Source organism: Eretmochelys imbricata, chromosome 3 (assembly GCF_965152235.1).
Source record: "Eretmochelys imbricata isolate rEreImb1 chromosome 3, rEreImb1.hap1, whole genome shotgun sequence".
NCBI classification, from domain to species: domain Eukaryota; kingdom Metazoa; phylum Chordata; order Testudines; family Cheloniidae; genus Eretmochelys; species Eretmochelys imbricata.
The window spans coordinates 164,457,683-164,478,728 of record NC_135574.1 but is presented as its reverse complement, the minus strand read 5'-3'; the positions used below and the strand labels follow the sequence as shown (position 1 = coordinate 164,478,728).

At 43.4% G+C, this 21,046-nt stretch overlaps 1 protein-coding gene across 1 annotated transcript in view; it reads left to right on the top strand.

Annotated features, from left to right (window-relative positions):
- Window positions 1-21,046, top strand: part of KCTD3 (potassium channel tetramerization domain containing 3) — a 61,172-nt gene that overhangs the window by 7,152 nt on the left and 32,974 nt on the right. The window contains exons 2-7 of the mRNA XM_077812195.1: window positions 7,999-8,052; window positions 11,961-12,006; window positions 15,447-15,520; window positions 16,132-16,190; window positions 16,431-16,511; window positions 19,195-19,338. Of these exons, the coding sequence (XP_077668321.1) occupies window positions 7,999-8,052; window positions 11,961-12,006; window positions 15,447-15,520; window positions 16,132-16,190; window positions 16,431-16,511; window positions 19,195-19,338 (458 nt within the window). The remainder of the gene's footprint in view (window positions 1-7,998; window positions 8,053-11,960; window positions 12,007-15,446; window positions 15,521-16,131; window positions 16,191-16,430; window positions 16,512-19,194; window positions 19,339-21,046) is intronic.

Sequence of the window (21,046 nt, the reverse complement as noted above, 5' to 3'; positions counted from 1 at the left end):
ACTTATTTTATCAGCCATTTAAACAAAACAGAATCTAACACATATCTAACTAGATTGCTTATTAGCCCTTTACAGGAGTTCTGACGTGCATTCCTGCTCTGGTCCCAGCAAAAGCAACACACAGACCGAGAGAACCTTTGTTTCTCCCCCGCTCCAGCTTTGAAAGTATCTTGTCTCCTCATTGGTCATTTTGGTCAGGTGCCAGCGAGGTTATCCTAGCTTCTTAACCCTTTACAGGTGAAAGGGTTTTTCCTCTGGCCAGGAGGGATTTAAAGGTGTTTACCCTTCCCTTTATATTTATGACAACTCTAAAAGGCAACTTTCAGTAGTCGTTCTTTAATATATATTGCTGATATCAGATTTTTCTAAATAGAAATTTGATACAAGGTTGATAATACTATAATCTTTGTAAAATTACATCATTGTAATCCTAGTATCTTCGGATAGCTTTATATCAGATTGTTTGTTTCTTATCCAAACCAGTTGTTACATGTAGCACAAACTAGTCAATATTCTGTCTGAGTCTCAAACTAACATCTGTAAATCTTTATATTACTTTTCACTCAGCGATATTGTGAGGTGAAGATTTGGAAATAGGGATGATTGTTTGATTTCTAATGTTTATGAATAATATTTCTTAAAGCTTGGTGAAAACAATTGGCTTAAGCAATAGTAGTTGTTTCATGTTCTTATTGGGTATAAAAAGCATTGAGCTTAAAATTGTCCACAGAACCCTTTGCAGAATGGCCAGGTGGTTTTAGTGTAGACATCAGTCTATTCTGTTGTTTTCTTTAGATAATTCTGGCTGTATGGATCACATACTTTTCCTTTTTAATGAAAATACAAATGGAAAGGTTTTAGCTTTGATTAACTGAGTGGATATGTTCTGGTTTGGCTCACATTCTGAGGAATATCCTTTTGTGTGTAATTGCCTTCCACTGGGACTGAAGATGCTAAGGAATAAAATATCTAGGGTTTTGCACATTGATTCTTTCTTGAAGAGGGTTCCAGCTTTTATAGAGAAATCTGCTACCATACTGTGCAAATTCGAAGAGAAAGACAGGCCTGTGAGATAATGTTTGATAGTTCCTTGAAAATATCAACATGATGATCACCCAATTTGAGGCAACAATGGATGATCTGGACAATAAGATGGAGGAGATGAATTTTTGTATCAAAAGCATGGAATGCTGAGTGGATTTTACCTCTTGTTCTAAGAATGTTGTTTTGCTCAGAGACAGGAAAAATTCTATGGTCATTATCCATGCAAGACTTAAATAACTCTCATACCCTTGTTGAAATTCAGGCTTGGGTACACTACATACTTACTATGTTATAACTACGTCACTCGGGGGTGTGAAAAATCCACACACCTGAGCGACGTAGTTATATTGACCTTAATCCCCCTTGTAGAGACAGCACTATGTTGGCGGGAAAGCTTCCTCACTGACATACTTACTGCCTCTCACGGAGGTGGCGTTATTAAGCGATGGGAGAGATTTCTCCCATCGGCTTAGAGCATCTTCACCAGACATGTTACAGCAGTGCCAATATAAATTTGTTGTGTAGACTGGTCCTAGGTGTCTGGCATAAAAAGCCTTAGCTTATTAATTGAGTTATTAGACTTCCTTTCTGGTTCTGTGGAGTGCTTGAATGCCAGCATTGTGTGCAGTCTCAGAAAAGGAGAGTGAGCCTTCGCGCAACAAATACCCTGTAGGCTACAAGGTAAGGTGCTCTAGCCTGGGGAGTAGGCAGACCATGCGTTCAGGTGTCCTTTTCCATTCTGTTAATATTTTTCTGCATGTCAGAACCTTATTGACCAAGGCCTTGTAAATACACCCTGTAGACTTGTAACTATTTCCTTCTCCATCCATTTCAGATAGGGTAATTGATGCTGCACAAGGGCAATAGATTGAATCAATGGTTTCATAACTGATAGAAATATAGCTTGAATATCTGTTATCCCCAGTTCTCATTTATTTTTCTATATTTTCTTTAATCACAATAAAATTAAAAAGTAATTTTATAATTACAATAATTCTTCAAGAAGTATAGCTGTGATGCAGATAACACTTTTTGAAAGTTTGAAGGTGCACTTAGTTTTTGGTCTGCCCAACTTCCACATCTGATGTGTGTAGATGTCTGGTATGACTGCTCACTTAGCTGGATATACTGGATATATAAATTATTGCGTGTATAACTTTTACTAGAAATTGCTACTTCTCAGTCCCAGAAATGAGGTCTAGATTTTATTTTTACAGTTCTTGTTCTGCATGTGTATTATCTGTATTTAAACTCTTAGTCATTTTAATGCTCATATTAACTTTAATAACAGTGAATACTAGTTTTTAGGGCAGTTAAGTAATACCGGAACCGACAGCCAACTACGACTGGACATTGTCATCACCAACGAGGACTGGAAGAAGATCATCATGGTGGACATCATAGTGCCCTTCGAAAACAGGACCCCAGCCTTCCATGATGCCTGAGCTTGAAAGCTGGAGAAATATGCCTTTCTGGCTGACACCCTGAGAGCTAGGGGCTACGAAGTCCAAACTCATGTGCTGATCGTCAGAGCCCTGGGCCCGGTAACGAGCAAGTGCTGAGAGAATGTGGAGTTGGTCAACGCTATGCTTGGCTGATGCGGCAACTCATGGTGTTGGATGCTGTCAGGTGGTCGAGGGACATCTACATAGAACGCATCACTGGACACTGGCAATACCAGGAGGGATGAGCTGGAGTGCCGATGATAAGCGCAGTCCGGAAAGTAACTCAAATGCTTTTTTTTTCTCTAAATGAACAACCTATCCTAATTCTCAGTGACTGAGGGACAATCTCCACTCATTGATATATTTTGCTTTCCACAACCAAATCTCTCTACAAATTTTCATGAGTGTATCTGTGTATTTGGATTCTAAAATCTAAATTGTATTGTTAAATCTATTCACCTAAATTTGGGTTACTGCTGATTATATACTCTATGTATCCTATGACTTTAGAAACAAACTTTGCATTTGTGGATAATCTAAACACTATACCCAGATGTACAGACACTCTTTTCCCAACCTATGTAGTAAATTGTGCTATTGTGAAATAAGGACTGTATCCCCCCCTTCTTATTATGATCTACTGCTATTGTCTGTCTTGCATGATTTTCTCACTTGGATTTACTCATGGAGAATTAGCCAGAGGGTTTTTTGTTTTCTCACAGTTTTTAGTTTTCTGTTTTATTCTTCTAGCACTTCTTTTACACGAGGATGCTTAAAGTTGGTCTCCTTCATAAATGGATTGATTTTTCAGGATTTCTGAGCACATATGTATCCCAGTGAAATAAGTGCTCAGCACCTTTGAAAGCTAGGCCATTATTGCTTAGGGCCCAGATTCTTAAAGGAACTTAGGCATTGCAATGCTGAGCAAAGCATGCCTTGACTGATTTAGGATCCGAAGTCTCATTGAAAGTCATAGGTACTTAGCCTCCTCTGTATTAGATTTTTATAGGACATTGACGTGTGGCTGGTAAACGTTGGTCATAAGCTCTCAGCTTTGAAAAAAGTTCACAGGGCATAGCTAAGGTAATGTTTTGTATCATTTCAAAATTGAGTTACTCCTACTTTGAGATAAAGTGCTATAAATAAAAATGACATTTACCTAATTGTTCTAAGGATATAGTTTGGCCAATTGGAGAAGCTTTAAATAACTGAAATTTTGGATGTTTAAAGAATATATTTAAAGAATTTTCAAAGGTTTGAAGATGAGAAATGACTGTATTTACCGTATTGTAGTATAAATCACTGTTTTCTTTGGCTACGGCAAATTAGGAAAAATTGTTTCTCTTATTCTGAATTTTATAAGCATACCTAATTATGGTATGTGGATATTTTATTTTTAAGAAGGAAAAATTGAATTCCAGTATATACCTGATGATAAAGGAAACTGTAGCAAAACCAACAGCCGAAAAGTTAGAGAAAATCTCCTTAAACTCTCAGTAGCTCAAGTAACAAAAGGCTTTGGTTCATTTTTTTTCTGACAGAAAAAATAAATTCTTGTTTTGCATGTTGTTCCTGGTCAGTGCCAACACTAGATTTCTTTGTTCAGATTTGGGATTGTCATGCTTGCATTGAACCACTGAATGACTACACACAGTCTTCACTGTATATAGTACAGAGGAGTTTTTTATATGATCTTGGTGCTTCTACTTTTTGCAGTGGTAGAAAGTAATGTTTTCCTTCAATAAATAGGAAATGTAGGCACTGAAAATATGAAGCAGAGCCAGAAAAGGGATGAATTCATAAAATACTTGTTCTTTAGAGACATCATGAAATGCATCCATTTATTGTATAAAGTATTTTGGAACTTTACCCTCAAATTTCCTCTCTTCAGCCCCTTCCTGTCTACAATAGCTCCACTTAATGATGTTGTCTTCAAAGACTCCTCAATTCTGGAACTGTTTAGGGGAGATTTATTGGAATTGCATGCCTTGGGTGAACCTGAATTGTTGGGTTTTTTTGTTTTTGTTTTTAGTGGGGACTGTATTTTAGGAACCCCTTGCCCAAATGATCCCACGTTTGGATAATTAACCCTACCCTACGCTCCCACAAAACATAACAAATTGCAAGACAATCTGTGTAAGCACACAGATTTTAGAGTACTAAGGTCATATCTATACTACAGAGTTAAGTCAACTTAAGTTATGTTGACGATCATAAGCCTCTTTAATTACATCGTTACTTTAACAATGTCGCAAAAAGTTCTTTGCCTCTCTTTGAGGTGGTTTTATTATGTCAGCATACCAAGGGAGTTACATCCGTGGGAGGAGCATTTCAGTGTTTCACATCCACTGTTTTGTTGATGAAAGCTGATTTTTGTCGACAAGGTGTGTAATGTAGACAAGACCTCAGAAGAGTCATTTTAACAGGAAGGGCTTTTCAACTTAGGCCATGTCTACGCTACCACTTATGTCTGCAAAACGTATGTTGCTCGGGGTGTGAAAAAAACACACTCCTGAGCAATGTAAGTTTCGCAAGCATAAGTCCTTGGGTGCACAGCGCTGTGGTGGTGGGAGAGCTTTTCCTGCTGCTCCTGCAGGTGGTTTTATTATGTCAATGGGAGAGCTCTCTTCTGTCCTCAAAGTGGCTACATGAGTGATCTTACAGCGGTGCAGCCGCATAGTTACAGCTATGTTGCTGTAAAGTCACTAGTGTAGACATGGCCTTAGTTAGAGAAGAGCTGGCACTCTAGTATAATATTGTATGAAATTAGAGGGAGAACAGGAGGGATGGGGTCGACACATCCATCAACAATGGAACTGACCCATAGATGTAGCCTTAAACAACATCTCTGAGAGGTGTGAACTGTTTCACTCATGTGAGTGGGTTTTCCACTTCCCCCTCCCAGTGCTGGAGAGTTTCTGATATGTGTCAAACATACCCAATCTCAGCAGTATATTCCTGGTGCATGGTCTGAGCATGTCTGGCTCACATGGGGAGGGGTAGAGAGAGGGGCTCAGACCCCCCATCCCACCCCAGAAAAGCAAGCCCCCTCCAGAACGTGGCTTTCATGAGGGGGACAGGGAAGTGGGGGTGTTCACACTCAAATAGTTGGGTCGAAAGCCCCCAGATTGTAGAACATGCACAGGAAGGCAATGTGGGGTTACAGGCATTCCTGCCTCATCCCTATTCCCCCAAGGCCCTCTGTCACTCTCCCACCCCTACTTTCCTACTCCCCCTAGTCACCACCCTCCTCTCTATGACCTGGTGTCCCAACCCCTCACCGTCTATTCCCACCTTATCTTCTACCTCAATTTTCCCTTTCAGAGAGCATTTGCTTGTGTAGCTTTGTTTCCTTTTTTAAATAGCCTTCTGAATATTCTGCTGTACTCAGATTGTTTCACAAAAATTAAAATCCCACTTTGAAAGAGGCAGATTGGAGCAATATTCCTGCTTTTTTTTTTTTACTTCAAATTTTTGCCCAGGGTTTGGATTTGAATGTACAGTGCCTGGGATGGTTCCAAGAACGTAATGTACCTTTGGAGCCACCTAGGTTCTGTGATGTATAGGTAGTTTTCCAGACAGTTAGTGTGTGTCTCTCTCTCTCTCTCTCTGCACATGCTCCGTTAGAGGTATGAGTACGCACGTAAGCCTTTATAGGCGTAACTGGAAAAAGCAAACTTTTTCGAATAATGTTTTAATTTGATTTCCCCCAAAGGGTGGTGAGTGCCATGCACTCTGTTGGGGGTAGCACTTAAGCGTTTTAGACCCTAGCCTGATGATCTGAGCCCTGATTTGATCTCTGTCTGTGAGCAAAAAAAACATTGCCAGAACATGTTAACTTTATAAAAAAAAATTGTTTTTCTGGAGGCTGTCCCCTGCCACCCCTCTGGAGACTGTATCTCAGGAATCCCATGGTCAAATGGCCCCAACTGTGGCTCACTGACTTTACCTCCTCCCTATGAGGCACACCAAATTTCAATGCAATCTGATTGACTGTCCAGATTTTAGAGCACGTAGAACAGTTGAGATTTAAACAGAAAGCTGGTCCTAACTTTAATTCTAGTGGAGAGATTTAACTGGTAGACAATTGGGCATAAGTAGCTGTTGCAGATAACTACAGGTACTATAAGTAGAGCCCTACCAAATTCACAGTCCATTTTGGTCAATTTTACAGTCATAGGATTTTTAAAATCATAATTTTCATGATTTCAGCTATTTAAATCTGAAATTTCATGGTGTTGTAATTGTAGAGGTCCACACCCAAAAAGGAGTTGTGTGTGTGTGGTTTTTTTTGGGGGGTGGGGAGGGTTGCAGTACTGCTACCCTTACCTCTGCGCTGCTGCTAGCAGCAGCACGCCTTCAGAGCTGGGCAGCTAGAGAGTGGTGTCTGCTGATTGGGAGCTCAGCTTTGAAGGCAGAGCCAGCACCAGCGCAGGAGTAAGGATGGCATTATATGGTATTGCCACCCTTACTTCTGCACTGCTGCTGGTGGGGGACTGCCTTCAGAGCTGGGTGCCTGGCCAACAACCGCCACTCTCTGGCTGCCCAGCTCTGAAGGCAGCACAGAAGTAAGTGAGACAGTACTGCAGCCCCCCTAAAATAACCGTGATCCCCCTGCAATTCCCTTTTGGGTCAGGACCCCCAATTTGAGAAACGCTGGTCTCCCCCGTGAAATCTGTATACGGGGTAAAAGCACACAAAAGACCAGATTTCATGCGGGGAGACCATATTTCTCTGATGCATTTTTCATGGCCGTGAATTTGGTAGGGCCCTAACTATAAGCACACTCTAAAATATTTTTTACTTACTACTTCGTCATTATTACTGACACTCTCCCTAAGTTTGTTGCATCTTGTCTTAATTTAGGGCTTAATCTTGCAAATACTAGCACTGTTGATCTAATCCTTTATACAAAGTTACACAAATGGCATGAATGTTTGCAGGGGCAGGACCCTGGATTGTAAGATATTTGGGGCAGGAATTGTATCACTGAGTGTTTTTGTATAGGGTCTAGCACAATGATTGGGGCCCTGATTTGGGGCCTCCAGATGCTGTAATACAAATGAGAGGTAAGAATAATATAATTTCTTCAAATCTTTTCTTTGAGATTTTTACACATAGTAAGGAATTCACTCTAGAATCAGCTTTCCAAACCACTCTCTGACCTCTAAGGATATGTCTGCACTGCAAAATAAAGACCTAGAGCAGTGAGACTTGGAGCCTGGGTTGACCGCAGTGTGGACTTTCAGGCTGAGAGCCACCCCCTTTGCTGGGTTTCAGAACCAGGCTCCAACCTAAACCCGAATATCTATATAGCTGTTTTTAGCCCCATAGCATGAGCCTTGACCCGAAATTAGTTGACCTGGGCTCTGAGACTTGCTGCCCTGGATCTTTTTTTGCAGTGTAATGTACCCTAAGGCTTCTTTTAAGCAGTCTTGAAAAAAACAAAAACTCAGTTTGATACTCTGTATGTGCAATCCTTGATTTTTTTTAATTTTTGGTCTTACAGGTTCAGCACCTCAAGACAAACACTAATGTGGATTCCAGACTCCTTTTTTTCCAGGTATTTCAAATGTTAATATATTTTACTAAGTAGAATTACTAGGCGTTTAAAAAGCATTTTATATCATTACCATTATGAGAGTTTGGTTACAGAAAAAAACATAAGTCACAACGCCATCCTGCTGTCACTGTTGGGGCAGAGCGAAGGAGGAGGATGGAGTGGTGAAGGGATTATTCATCTTCCTGAGATACTCATGCTGTGGGTGGGAGGGTCAGTGGGTGGTGAAGCTGAGCCAGACCTGCATTAGATCACCAGTATCCACCTTCTCCACTGCTGTTGCACAGTATGCTTCTGTAATTAAAATTGTAAGAGTTTCCCCATTGTGAATTTAACACATACATTTTTTCCCCCTCTAATTTTTTTTTGGGTCTACTCATAGCATATAGACAGGTTTCAGAGTAACAGCCGTGTTAGTCTGTATTCGCAAAAAGAAAAGGAGTACTTGTGGTACCTTAGAGACTAACCAATTTATTTGAGCATGAGCTTTCGTGAGCTACAGCTCACTTCATCGGATGCATACCGTGGAAATTGCAGCAGACTTTATATATACACAGAGAATATGAAACAATACCTCCTCCCACCCCACTGTCCTGCTGGTAAAGAGTTGTCACTTTGGATGGGCTATCACCAGCAGGAGAGTGAATTTGTGTGGGGGGGTGGAGGGTGAGAAAACCTGGATTTGTGCTGGAAATGGCCCAGCCTGATGATCACTTTAGATAAGCTATTACCAGCAGGACAGTGGGGTGGGAGGAGGTATTGTTTCATATTCTCTGTGTATATATAAAGTCTGCTGCAGTTTCCATGGTATGCATCCGATGAAGTGAGCTGTAGCTCACGAAAGCCCATGCTCAAATAAATTGGTTAGTCTCTAAGGTGCCACAAGTACTCCTTTTCTCATAGCATATAAAAACTAGTGCCAAGTGGGGAGGGAGGAAGGAATAAACTGGCCATATGATCAGTTTTTCTGTCTTCCTCCTTCTCCAATCAGTCAGTGGTTAGCTTATTGAATGTGAGGGTTTATTATCCTTTATAAAATTTTTTTTATCCTATCTAATGAAACTGTCGATATTCTCATGGCTCACTATTTTGACTCCTAGCAAGCCCTAGGTCTCAAAATTATGTCTAGTGGCAATAAGTTCCACATGTTAATTTTGCATTGTTAAAAATCTTTCTATTGGTTTAAAATGTGTTGCCTTTCAAATTCCATTTTAAATGTCTGCTTGTGCTTGTGTCATGAGAGTGATAAATAGGAGCATCATATTTACCTTCTCCATGACATACATTATTTTGTATACCACGCTATTCCTTTGGGAGAGTTAGTAGTTAGATATTTAAATTCTTTTGTCTTCATATGTGAGAGAATTTTCAATATGTTATCTTTTAAAAAATATTATTTCTTGCTCTTTGCAGTAAGTAGCCTTCCAAATCAGAACAGTAAATAAGCCTCTTACTTACTTCTAACCCTCCCAAATATGCTGGGCTTTTCATCATTATTTTTAGGAAAAATCATGTTTTTTTTTTCCAACTACGCCAGGGCGGGCAAACTTTTTGGCTTGAGGGCCACATCGGGTTTCCAAAATTGTATGGAGGGCCGGTTGGGGGGGCTGTGCCTCCCCAAACAGCCAGGAGTGGCACTGCCACCGTCCCCTATCCGATCCCCCCCCCGCTTCTAACCCCCTGACGGCACCCCGGGACCCTTGCCCCATCCATCCCCCCCGTCCCGCTCTCTGTCCCCTGACCGCCCCTGGACCCCCTGCCCCATCCAACCCCTCCTCTCATTCCTGACTGCCCCCCGGGGACCCCTACCCCATCCAACCACCCCTTCTTCCTGACCACCCCCAGACCTCCCACCCCAACTGCCCCCTGCCGCCCCATCCAACCCCTCTCCTTCCTGACTGCCCCACCCCGGGACACCTGCCCCATGCAACCACCCCTTCTCCCTGTCCCCTGACCGCCCCTGGAACCTCCACCCCTGACTGCCTCCTGCCGCCCCATCCAACCCCTCCTCTCATTCCTGACTGCCCCCCCAGGGACCCCTGCCCCATCCAACCCCTCCTGCTTTCTGTCCCCTGACCACCCACAGAACCCACGCCCCCATTCAACCCCCCTGTTCCCCGCCCTCTGACTGCCTCTACCCCTATCCACACCCCTGACCACTCCCCGAACTCCCCTGCTCTCTATTCAACCCCCTGTGCTCCCTGGCCCCTTACCGCGCTGCCTGGCCGCCCGGCTGCACCAGGATAGGCAACCATGCCGGGCTGTGCAGCTGCACTACCCCAGGAGTTCACAGTCCCCCCGCCCAGAGCATTGTGCCGGTGGCGCAGTGAGGTGAGGCTGCAGGGGAGGGGAACAACAGGGGAGGGGCTGGGGGCTAGTCTCCCCAGCCAGGAGCTCAGAGACTGGGCAGGAGGGTCCCACAGGTCGTATGTGGCCCACGGGCCGTAGTTTGCCCACCTCCTGAGCTCCCCTCTCTTTCCTTGACTATGCTTCACCCAAATGCGGATTAAGGTTTCCTGGGGCCCTGGGCCAGAGCAAGTGGGGGGCCCTTCCCAACCCCTTTGCCTGCAGCCCACCCCCATTCTGCCTCTTCTGCCCGTGGAACTGTCCACAACCCCTTTCTGCCCCTTCCCTGGGGCCCGCCCCTGTTCCACCCAGGTCCTACCCGTTCTGCCTCCCACTGCAGCCCCGCAATGTCTTTTGCTCCTTTCTGCTTCCCACCCCGCCAGTGGCCCCAAGACTGGCGAAACTCTGTCCCTTGCGCCTCAGGGCTCAGTGGGGAGTGAGAGCTCCTCCAGTCCCAGGGGCACAGAGGGGGTCCAGGTGCTGGGGCTTCCCCCGCGCTTCTGTGGGGGACCAGGGTCGGGGCACTGGGGCTTGTCACACTCCACCTGCCCAGTGGGGTCGGGTGCGGGGGCTTCCCCTGCCGCCCCACAGCTTCTGCACTTGCTTCAGTTGGGGATGGGGTCTGCTATGGGGGGCTTCCCCCATCCTGTGACTTCTGCTGGGGCTGCTGGTGGGGGGGAGGCTTCCCCCATCCTTTAGCTTCTGCCGGGGACGGGGTCGGGCCAGGGCTTCTGGGGAAGGATCCTCCACCCCGCCTGCCTGGCGCTGCTGCCAGGGGTGGGGGGGGGAATGGGGACTTCCCCCTCCTGCCTGGCAGTTGGGGCTCTCGCCTTCCGCCACCCAGGGACAGATTTTTCCAGAGCCCCTCAGTTGGCCAGGGCCCCTGGGCATGGGTCCTGTCAGCCCAGTGGCTAATCTACCACTGCCTTCACCTACCAACTGGCTCTCAGAACTCCAAGTTCTCATCCCTGGCAGCTCGTGTCTTCACAGAGGGAGCTAAGCAATGGTGGAATTTTCATGTCACCATGGCTTTCTGCCTTTCATGTTTGAAGAGGATGAAGGAAGAATCCTTGTGAATGAAGCTGCTAGACAGCAATGTCTCTGGCAGCTACACTGGAACCGTGAAGTAAATGGAGTTCCAGGGAGATGTCCTCATGTTCTATGCCATACGGAGGAGGAGGCAGCACAGGGAACCAACCCGCTTCCTGCCCTGCAGCTCCCCTTTCTTCCATGCGAAAGGATCTCAGCAGATGGCTAATTTTTACCCTAGTACAAAAATGACTGTTAAAATAACATTGGAGTATAAATAAGAGCTCCAACAAAAGGTATCTGGATGAGTTTTTCATTAATTTCCTTTCAGAGATCATGAAGAATTCTTGGAGTCATATTGCCCAGAAAATTTGGAGCTTGACACTTGCTCAGTTATTAGGGGACTTCTAACTTTGAGTCATGGAAATATAGATGGGTTATTTGTATAATGGAGAGTTAGAATATTTCTGCACATGTTCAGTGTTCTCTCCTTCTAGACTGCATTATAACTCAAACAAATATTTTGTACTTTTCAGTTTACTGAGTGGAAGAATTTCAACACTTAAAGATGAAACTGGTGCTGTGAGTAATGCTACTGATAATTTATAAGAATGAATATTTATTTCCAAATTGGATCTATTTAGCAGAAGTAACTTCTATGCTGAAGCTCATACTAATAGTTCTAAAATGATAAGATTTATTGATACATAGATGAGTGTTATAGATACAGTAAATACAGCAGACTAACATTTGACCAAAGTATTTCATTCCTTAAAAGATTTTTACTAGTTAAATAGAACTGCACCCTCCCATATGCTGATGTTACTTTTCCATCAGACGACCACCACCTGAAGACCCAGAAAAGTCAATTTTAACTAAAAAGCATAGGCGCCGACATTCCCTCTTTCCCGTGGGTGCTCGACCCCCTCTGTCTCTGTCCCCATCCCCACTCCACTCCTTCCCTGAATTCCCCGCCCTGGCTCCGCCTCTTCCCTGCCTTCTCTCCTGAGCGCGCCACATTCCTGCTCCTTCTTCCCCCCCCCCCCCGCCGCCGAAGTGTGCTAACGCTGCCAAACAGCTATTTGGCGGTGGCCTGGTGGGAAGTGCTGGGAGGGAGGAGGGGGGACGCGGCGTGCTCAGGGGAGGAGGAAAAGGTGGGGGGGGTGAGGGGAGCTTAGCTGCAGCCACTAATTTAATGAATTAGAGTACCCACTAATTTTTCCCCGTGGGTGCTCCAGCCCCAGAGCACCCACAGAGTCAGCGCCTATGTTAAAAAGCTAATGGTAACATTTTCAGAAGTGCTCAAGTCATTTAGGAGTCAATGGGGCATAAACTTCTAAGTTCCTTTGACCCTATATGACTTAGGTGCATTTGAAAATGTTACCCATATAAACTGAATAGGATATTTCATACATCATGAAGGAAACTCACAGTGAACTTTCAGAATCGGATCCATAATGAATGGGTTCATAATGAATGCCCAGAGCAAGCATAAAGAAAAGGAGTACTTGTGGCACATTAGAGACTAACAAATTTATTTGAGCATAAGCTTTTGTGAGCTACAGCTCACTTCATCGGAACCTGTAGCTCATGAAAGCTTATGCTCAAATAAATTTGTTAGTCTCTAAGGTGCCACAAGTACTCCTTTTCTTTATGCGGATACAGACTAACACGGCTGCTACTCTGAAACAGAGCAAGCATAGTTCTGTGCTTTTTAGAATAGAATCATAGAATATCAGGGTTGGAAGGGACCTCAGGAGGTCATCTAGTCCAACCCCCTGCTCAATGCAGGACCACTCCCCCAATTTTTGCCCCAGATCCCTAAATGGCCCCTTCAAGGATTGAACTCACAACCCTGGGATTAGCAAGCCAATGCTCAAACCACTGAGCTATCCCTCCCGCCAACACGATTGATTTCACAACGCGATCAATCTATATCTGACCTATCATTCTTCATCATCAAAGGAAATCTGCACATTTTGTTTTGGTATGAGTATCTTTTTTTACTTCAAACACTACCAGTGAAATTGTTCATGCAGCCAGTATGGGAAACACAAGTTTTGGAAGTGTTAACTGTCCTGTAAAATAGCATAGACTTAAAAGAAAGTAAGCGTTTTAGATTTGAGGGAAAATAGGGTATTTCCAAGAAGGTGAAGTAAAGTTTTGTAGGTGTGACCATTTCAATGAAGGTCAACAACCAACAGGAGGAAAGAGATCCTCTCCGGTACTTTCTTTTCATACTCCGTGTTTCCATTCTAATCTGGATGAAAGAGGAAGATAAAAGAATGTGCATATTGCTACACCAGTGTTTCTTTACTTCTCCCTTTACATACCCAGAAGCAAATGGTTTAAACTTGCTAATTGCTTTGCTCAGTGTTAAAAACTAACACTTTTAAACTGTGGGAGCCATAATCAGAAAAGATTTCAGAGTGGTAGCCGTGTTGATATTCTTAATTTACAAAGTTGAGCCTTGTATGCAGTGTGGTTTTAGCCATGTCTGTCCCAGGATATTAGAGAGACAAGATGGGTGAGGTAACATCTTTTATTGGCCCAACTTCTGCTGGTGAGAGAGACAAGCTTCCAAGCCACACAGAGCTCTTCTTCAGGTCTGGGAAAGTTACTCCCAGCATCACAGCAAAATGCAAGGTGGAACAGATTATTTAGATAAGTAATTAGCACATATTGTAAGGGATCATTCCAGGTTGAGTGGCCCGTTAACACCCTGTGGTCAAAGGCCAAAAAGAAGGGGGATTAGTGGGTTACAGATTGTTGTAATAAAACACAAATCCAGTGTCTCTGTGGATGAATACATTTCACAACGTGATCAATCTATATCTGACCTATCATTCTTCATCCTCAAAGGAAATCTGCACATTTTCAAGTGAGCCTTGGAGCTTAAATTTATTACTTTGCTAGACTCTAAAAATCATGGCTTGGAAGCTTGCCTCACCAACAGAAGTCGGTCCAATAAAAGATATTACCTTATCCATCTGGTCTCTTTAATAGTTGAGCCTGCACATGACATTGAAAGTATTGCTAAATCTAATATCAAGAACCTTGCAAAGTAACTTTAACAGTCCTTTGCATCTACAGTGCATAATGTGTGATACTTACTCCATGTACAAATAAACTTTTTTCCTTTAATCAAACTTGTGAACCACAGACATATCAATAATGGAGGGGTAGGGTTAGGGTTTTTTTTTAAAGTATACTAGCCCAAGTGCACACACTTTCTTGACCTTAAAATATGGCATTTGTGATGACGATGTTTAATTATATTTTGCTTGTCCATCAAAGAGACAAGCAAATTTTAATCTTTTGCAATAGACTTGAAAAATTTCAATCTATTGTAGAGGTTTATACTGCTGTTCATCTCCTTAGTATTTGAGTCCCTTCCACATACAATCAATAGCAAAGTCTCTAGTGGACTTCATGAAATCTGTCACTTCTCCCTTTTCCAGGTAAAAACTCTGTTTGCAGTAGGGTCGAGGTGTGTGTTTAAGAGTCAGGGCTGTCCTGTACTCTATGTATATGTTTACACTGCAATTAGACACTCGCAACAGGCCCATGCCAGTTGGCTTGGGCTGCAGGGCTGTTTAATTTTAGGATATACTTCTGAGCTCAGGTGCAGCCCACACTCTAGGACCTGCAAGGTCGGAGGGTCCAAGACCTCGGGACGCAGCTTGAGCCCAGAACTCTACACTGCAATTAAATAGCCCTGCAGCCTGAGCTCCAGTCTGCTGGAACAGGCCAGCTGTGGGTTTTTAATTGCTGTGTAGACAGACCCTATGTAGAGAAGATAGGGAAGAAACTTCTTGTTTTGTTCGTATCTAAACATTCTGGGCAAAATATTATGAGCTGGGTGCCTCACGTGGTCAAATCCCGCAGACCATAATGGGACATGAGACTGATGGGCACCTCAAAAGAGTGTTTCTAAAAGCGATGTTATCTAGATAATATAGTTGTTACTCAAAAGCAAACTCTTAACGCAAAAAGAATAAATTAACTATCTTTATTTGTAGATATTTATTGATAGAGATCCAGCAGCATTTGCACCCATTTTAAATTTTCTTCGTACAAAGGAGCTAGATTTACGGTAAGAAGTTCTAATTCTTCTAAAAATCCTTCTAAGTACAGTTCACATGGGTGGAAATTTTAAAATCCTTTATGATAGGAGTTTTCTAATTCCACTGATCAATCAGATGTTCTGTGACTGTGGGATCTGACTGGTACTTTCTAAGTCCCTCACCGGCACAGTCTAATATGTGGACTCTGGTCCTATTTCCTTAGTTCCATGTGTCATGCAGGTGACAGAATGGACAGAATTTGTTAAACTGCAGTTGAATACAATTTCATATATTTAAACCATTTCAGTACAGTACATTTCTCAATCAAATCTATTGTTGTGGGTTTTTCTGTATTTTTTACTTTAATGTTGTGATCTGTACCCATAAAGATTAATGTATCTGCAGCTAAAGACTGAGTCCAGCTCTGGGGTGGAAATGTTGTGTTAAGTTATTAAAATATGCTGCTTCAGGAGGTTCAGTTCTGATATTTATTGTGTGAACTCACACTTCTAGTTTTTACTTTGTGATCCCCCAAGATATAATACCTCGTTTAAAAAAAAAAAGTCAACTCTTCTTTTTTCAAAGGGAAAAAAACGTTATTTCAAGGCATTGCTTTCCTTTGTTCTTGTTTTTTTTCCAGGGGAGTGAGTATTAATGTTCTCAGGCATGAAGCTGAATTTTATGGAATCACTCCTTTAGGTAAATGTTTGTATTAAAATTATGTGGTTCCTAATGGTTGCACTGCCATAATAATAACCTACACATGATTCTAAGATTTGGGACAATTATGAGCCAGAAGACTGCTGAACTTATTTGTGCTGAAGTTGACAGTATTCAAGCAGATATTTTAAAATCTCATCAACCTCTTTAAATGAAGCTTGAGAAAATAAAACTTCATTGAAGTTCTTTGCTTTTGATGTTAATATATATCTTGTTTAGTAAGAAGACTACTCTTATGTGAAGAGCTGGAACGCTCATCATGTGGCAGTGTCCTTTTTCATGGCTACCTGCCTCCACCAGGTACAGATTCTGTTTTCTTTCACTGTGTACTTCATATACCACTTCCAATCCATTGATCCTTACGCTGGATAGTTATGTAAATCTGTCAGCTTGGAGTCGTCATTTTAACCTGCAGTCTGGGTGAACAACTACTGTTGATGATAGAGGCTTTAATTTTAAGGTTATGTCTACACTTAGAGCAGCCTATTGCATACATACACCCCTGTAGCATGGGTAAAAATAGCAGTGTAGATGGTGAGGCACTGCTTAGGCGTATGGAGTACCTTAGGGTATATACCCTACACAGCTCTCTACACGCTCAAGCAGTGCCTCCCCTTTCTACGCTGCTATTTTTAGCAGTATAGCATCCCACTGCCAAAGCCTTTTCCCCATGTGTGGCAGGTGAGCTACCTGAGGCCCAGCCCCACCGCCAGCCAGGTGGGCAGCACTGACGTGGCCCCAGCCCTGGGGCTTATGAGCATCAGCCTGCCTGCCCCAGCTTTTCTGCTATGGAAGAGCACCAGGAAGGGAACTGGAAGCAGGCAGGAGGGGCCCTGGGGGTAGATTGTGGGCACGGCCACGCCAGGCTGTTTGGAGAGACACAACTTTCCCCGGCCTATCCTACTCACCACCCATGCTTTTTCCGCTGAAGGGAAAAGCTCCAGCAGTGGGGAAAGGCTGTGGCAGCTCCCAGAGCCTTTCCCCACCAGAGGTTGCTGTCAGTGGCTTTCCCCACTGCAGGGAAAGGCTCTGGGAGTGGGGAGGCAGTCACATGTAACTACACATCATGGTATGGATGGAGCCTGCTTTTTTGCTGAGGCATGTAGCCTACCACGCTGCCAGTGCAGACAAGGCTTAAGAGGGTAAGCTGTTAACACCTGATGCAATATTGTGTACATCCTTTCATTCTTAAATTTGGTGGATGTTTGTATTGCTAGTCTTTTGTATGCATTATGAAATAGTACAGGTTAAGTGGCTGGGAAACACAATGGATTAATGCAGAATAAAGTGGAATTGAGAGTAGACGACGAGAGATTTCCTTGTGCAATATAAGTGGGGTAAATGTTTCTAACTTGAAACCATTTCCCGTAGAGGGAAGTGATTCATATTTTTTCATCCCTCTATGGAGGAAGATGATTTTCAATTCAAGCTGACTTATTTTGAAAAATTACATGAATGTGCCATATTAAAAAATGAATGGTTCGTTCCAAGATCAACGACCATGGTCTGAATAGCACAGCTGGTGCCTTCAGTCTTAACTACAAATAGGAAAATTAGCCTGTTGCTGACAGCAGTTGCTAGCATAGGGCCATCTCAAGCCAATGCCAGAAAAGAAGGGGTTCTTGCAACAGATTTTTTGGCAGTCTTGGAGTGTGGCCACCGACTCTTGCTGGTGGCTGCTCTGACAATTTTTCCTAAAATACTTAATTAACTTTAGGAAAAATAAATACATATGTACATATACACGTCCAAATCATTGTAATCTATTTATGTAGTAGGAAGGCGGTAGGAAATAAAGCTCCCCATTCAGCGTACCCGGACTTTGCTCCTGTTCTTGTGCTTGGAGCGTGTCATGGAGTGGGAGCCCCTCACCCTTGCTGGGCAGCTGCCAAGTCCTGTAGCAGCCTGGAGCTGTTGACCTACTGCGGTAGCTACAGCAACTTCAAACGGCGAGTGCAGCCCCAGGCGGGGGAAGCACCAACCCATGTCTCTGTCCTTGCCCCTTGTAATACTTCAGAGAGAGTCTGCCCTGGGGAAGTTGGGTCAGGAACTCACCAGTTGCCTTCCGAGTCCCAGGCTCCCTGTGCCCCAGCCAGGCAGGAGTGCGGAAGTTGCCCAGGAGTGCTCCAGTGACTGAACACCGCAGCCGCCTCCATTGACAAGGGCCACCTCCGGTGCCATGCGCACTGGCCCCATATGTTGCCAGAGCTGCTACCCTGACCCTCGGGGAAGGCTGTGTGGTGTAGGGTGCCGATCCCTGCAGGCGATGCCAACGCAAACACCAAGGCAGTGCATCTCGCTGCCCTTGGTAACAGCTATTCAGGAGCAACAGCTGGGTGCTGCAGGGTGGGGCCACTGCTTTGCCTCCACCCCAATCTCCGCCCAGGTTTTGGAGGCTGATGTGGCTGCACAAAAATCCACTGGTGGCTGTATGCAGCCATGCTGACCACTTTTGAGAAACATTTAATTACTAGTGTAGAAGGAAAGAATCCCTTTTCCACACTGTTACAGAAAGAGGTTTTGTGCTGTCTACACTAGCAATTAAATTATATTTGACATCTGCTGAAGAAGAATGGTTACTGCATTGGGTCAGTTTCATCATACAGATGATTACTGACCCAGTAATCATATCGTCTCTGTGTACCTCTGTGACGTGTACTTTGACTTCTAGTTGTGAACCTAAATTCATTCTTGGCTATTAGGTTTCATGGTAGGCTAATTTAAACGTTTTTATGATTTCTGGTATTGGTTTATGAACCTGACAGAACAACCTATTTGTTTAAGTTTTGCAGCGATTAAACTAAATTTGGTTTTGGAAATAAAATGTAAGAGCAAAATTCGTTAACTTTGAAAGATGACTTACCAGTGTAGTAAGAATTTAAATGTTTGTAATTGTGCTTTGTATATTAACTGTTTTAGAAATTATCCTGGCACAGTAAAAGGTAAATGAAGTATGAAAAAATGTCTTTCCTTTCTCCGATAGGCATTCCCTGTCGTAAAATAAACAGTACTGCTGGGCCATGTATTGATGTTAGAACAGGTCAGAATTACTCTGAAGGAAGTGAGGTCCGAGGAGGTAGTGTCCAAGCTACACTTGCTGGTACTGGGGAAGGCACAGTCAGGCTAGGTAAGGAAAGTTTTCATGTACTTTTATCATGTTGCCAGTGGGATTTCTAGTGGGAAATACCAAGTTAAGGGGTTAATGATAAGTCTGTTCTCAAACTCTGATGGTATATTTTTCTGTTTTTTAAGTATAAACTACACATTCAGCAATACTTTAATATTATGTATGAAAAACTGTTAGTGTTAAGATTGCAATGTCAAGCATTACAAAATTAGGAAATGGCAGGATTAAGGTTACACATTAAACCCTAATTTGTCCCCCAGTATGCATGTGCACTATGGTAGTCTTGTCTAACCTCACATAAGAATTCTGTTGCAGTCCTAGTCTTGCTTTCAATGCAAGAGAACATCCTTTCTCTTCTTGCTACCCTCTGCCTCATTCAGTGTCCATCTTGTGCATTGAATGACAAGGTTTAGTAGAACAAATAACATGTGATCATGTAACTAAAGATTATATCATAATCCACATGCACGGGGGCCATAATTTAAGATTTGCAGGTAACTTGAAGTCTGGCATTTCCTAACTTTCAAGTTCTTGACTTTAAATCCTGTGCAGCATTCTTTTAAAGTAGTTTTTGTGTGTACTTTCCTAGTTTTCTTTAAAAAGACAAAAACAAATTATACTTTCTGTAGCTTATTTATAATTTGTTCCTCTCATGCATCAGCATATGAACCCTGAACCTTCAGCACTGCAGCACAGACTTCTATCACTTGAGCTAAAGAATTAACCACAATATCTGGCGGTGACAGCAGCAGCAGTGTTAGCCTTTGTGGATCAGCTGCTAGAGGAGGCTATGTATCAAACTGTGTCCCTCTGTCTTCCTCCCAAAGGCTGTTGTGTACTGTGTCCTCTAGTGTAACCCCACCCTTTGTTTTGTGTCCACCTGTCCCTCTTACGCTTTTCATCTTCCAAAGAACGTTGTCGCCCCTTTGGCCCAACTGGTGCTGAACAATATTTGGGGTTTGCAGAGTTATTTCTTTTGGGAGGAGAAATTAATGATACAAGTTGGGTATTTCTTTGGTGCAATCCTATTTTATTTACAAAGAATGTACACAAAGACCTGTTTCCCTGAACACTGTAGAAACAAATAGGCACCTGCCTCTTCAGTGAGTTCTGTTCCCCAATGAGCTCTGACCTGCTGTCTTTCAGAGCAGCCCTCACAACTGCTTCTCTTGCTGTCTGGTGGCTTTCTCCCTCTCACCTACACACAACTTGCCAAACAGTCCTCTAGCATTTGCAACTAGTCCAAAGGGGATGACCATACCCACCCCAGACCATGTGGTTTAGCACTGCTGAGGAATCACTGTTTAGCCAATTGCCTTGGGCAGTAGCTACTGTTGTCTCCAGCTGTCTTACTCCATAAAGGAGCTTAAGTGCTTCTTCCAGTTAGCCTGAAAAAGGGTGGTTAGCACACCCATTGGATTTAACAAGGTCTTTGATTGCCTATCGATTTAAAGACCTGCTTGATTGCAGCCATAACTCCTTCCAGCGTAAGTATTGTGGCCCTGTCGTAATCCCTCCATGTTCTGTATGCTTCCCCAAGGTTATGTATCTGCCCCCAGTCCTGTCCACCCCACCTCTCCTATTGTGATTTAACCACTCCCCTGTTCAGTGTCTCCTGGTTCTTCTGCTGAATACATTTTGTCTGTGTCCTACCCAGCTTTCTGTGGAATGCTGCAGTGAGGCACTGAGACAAGATGCATACGCAGAC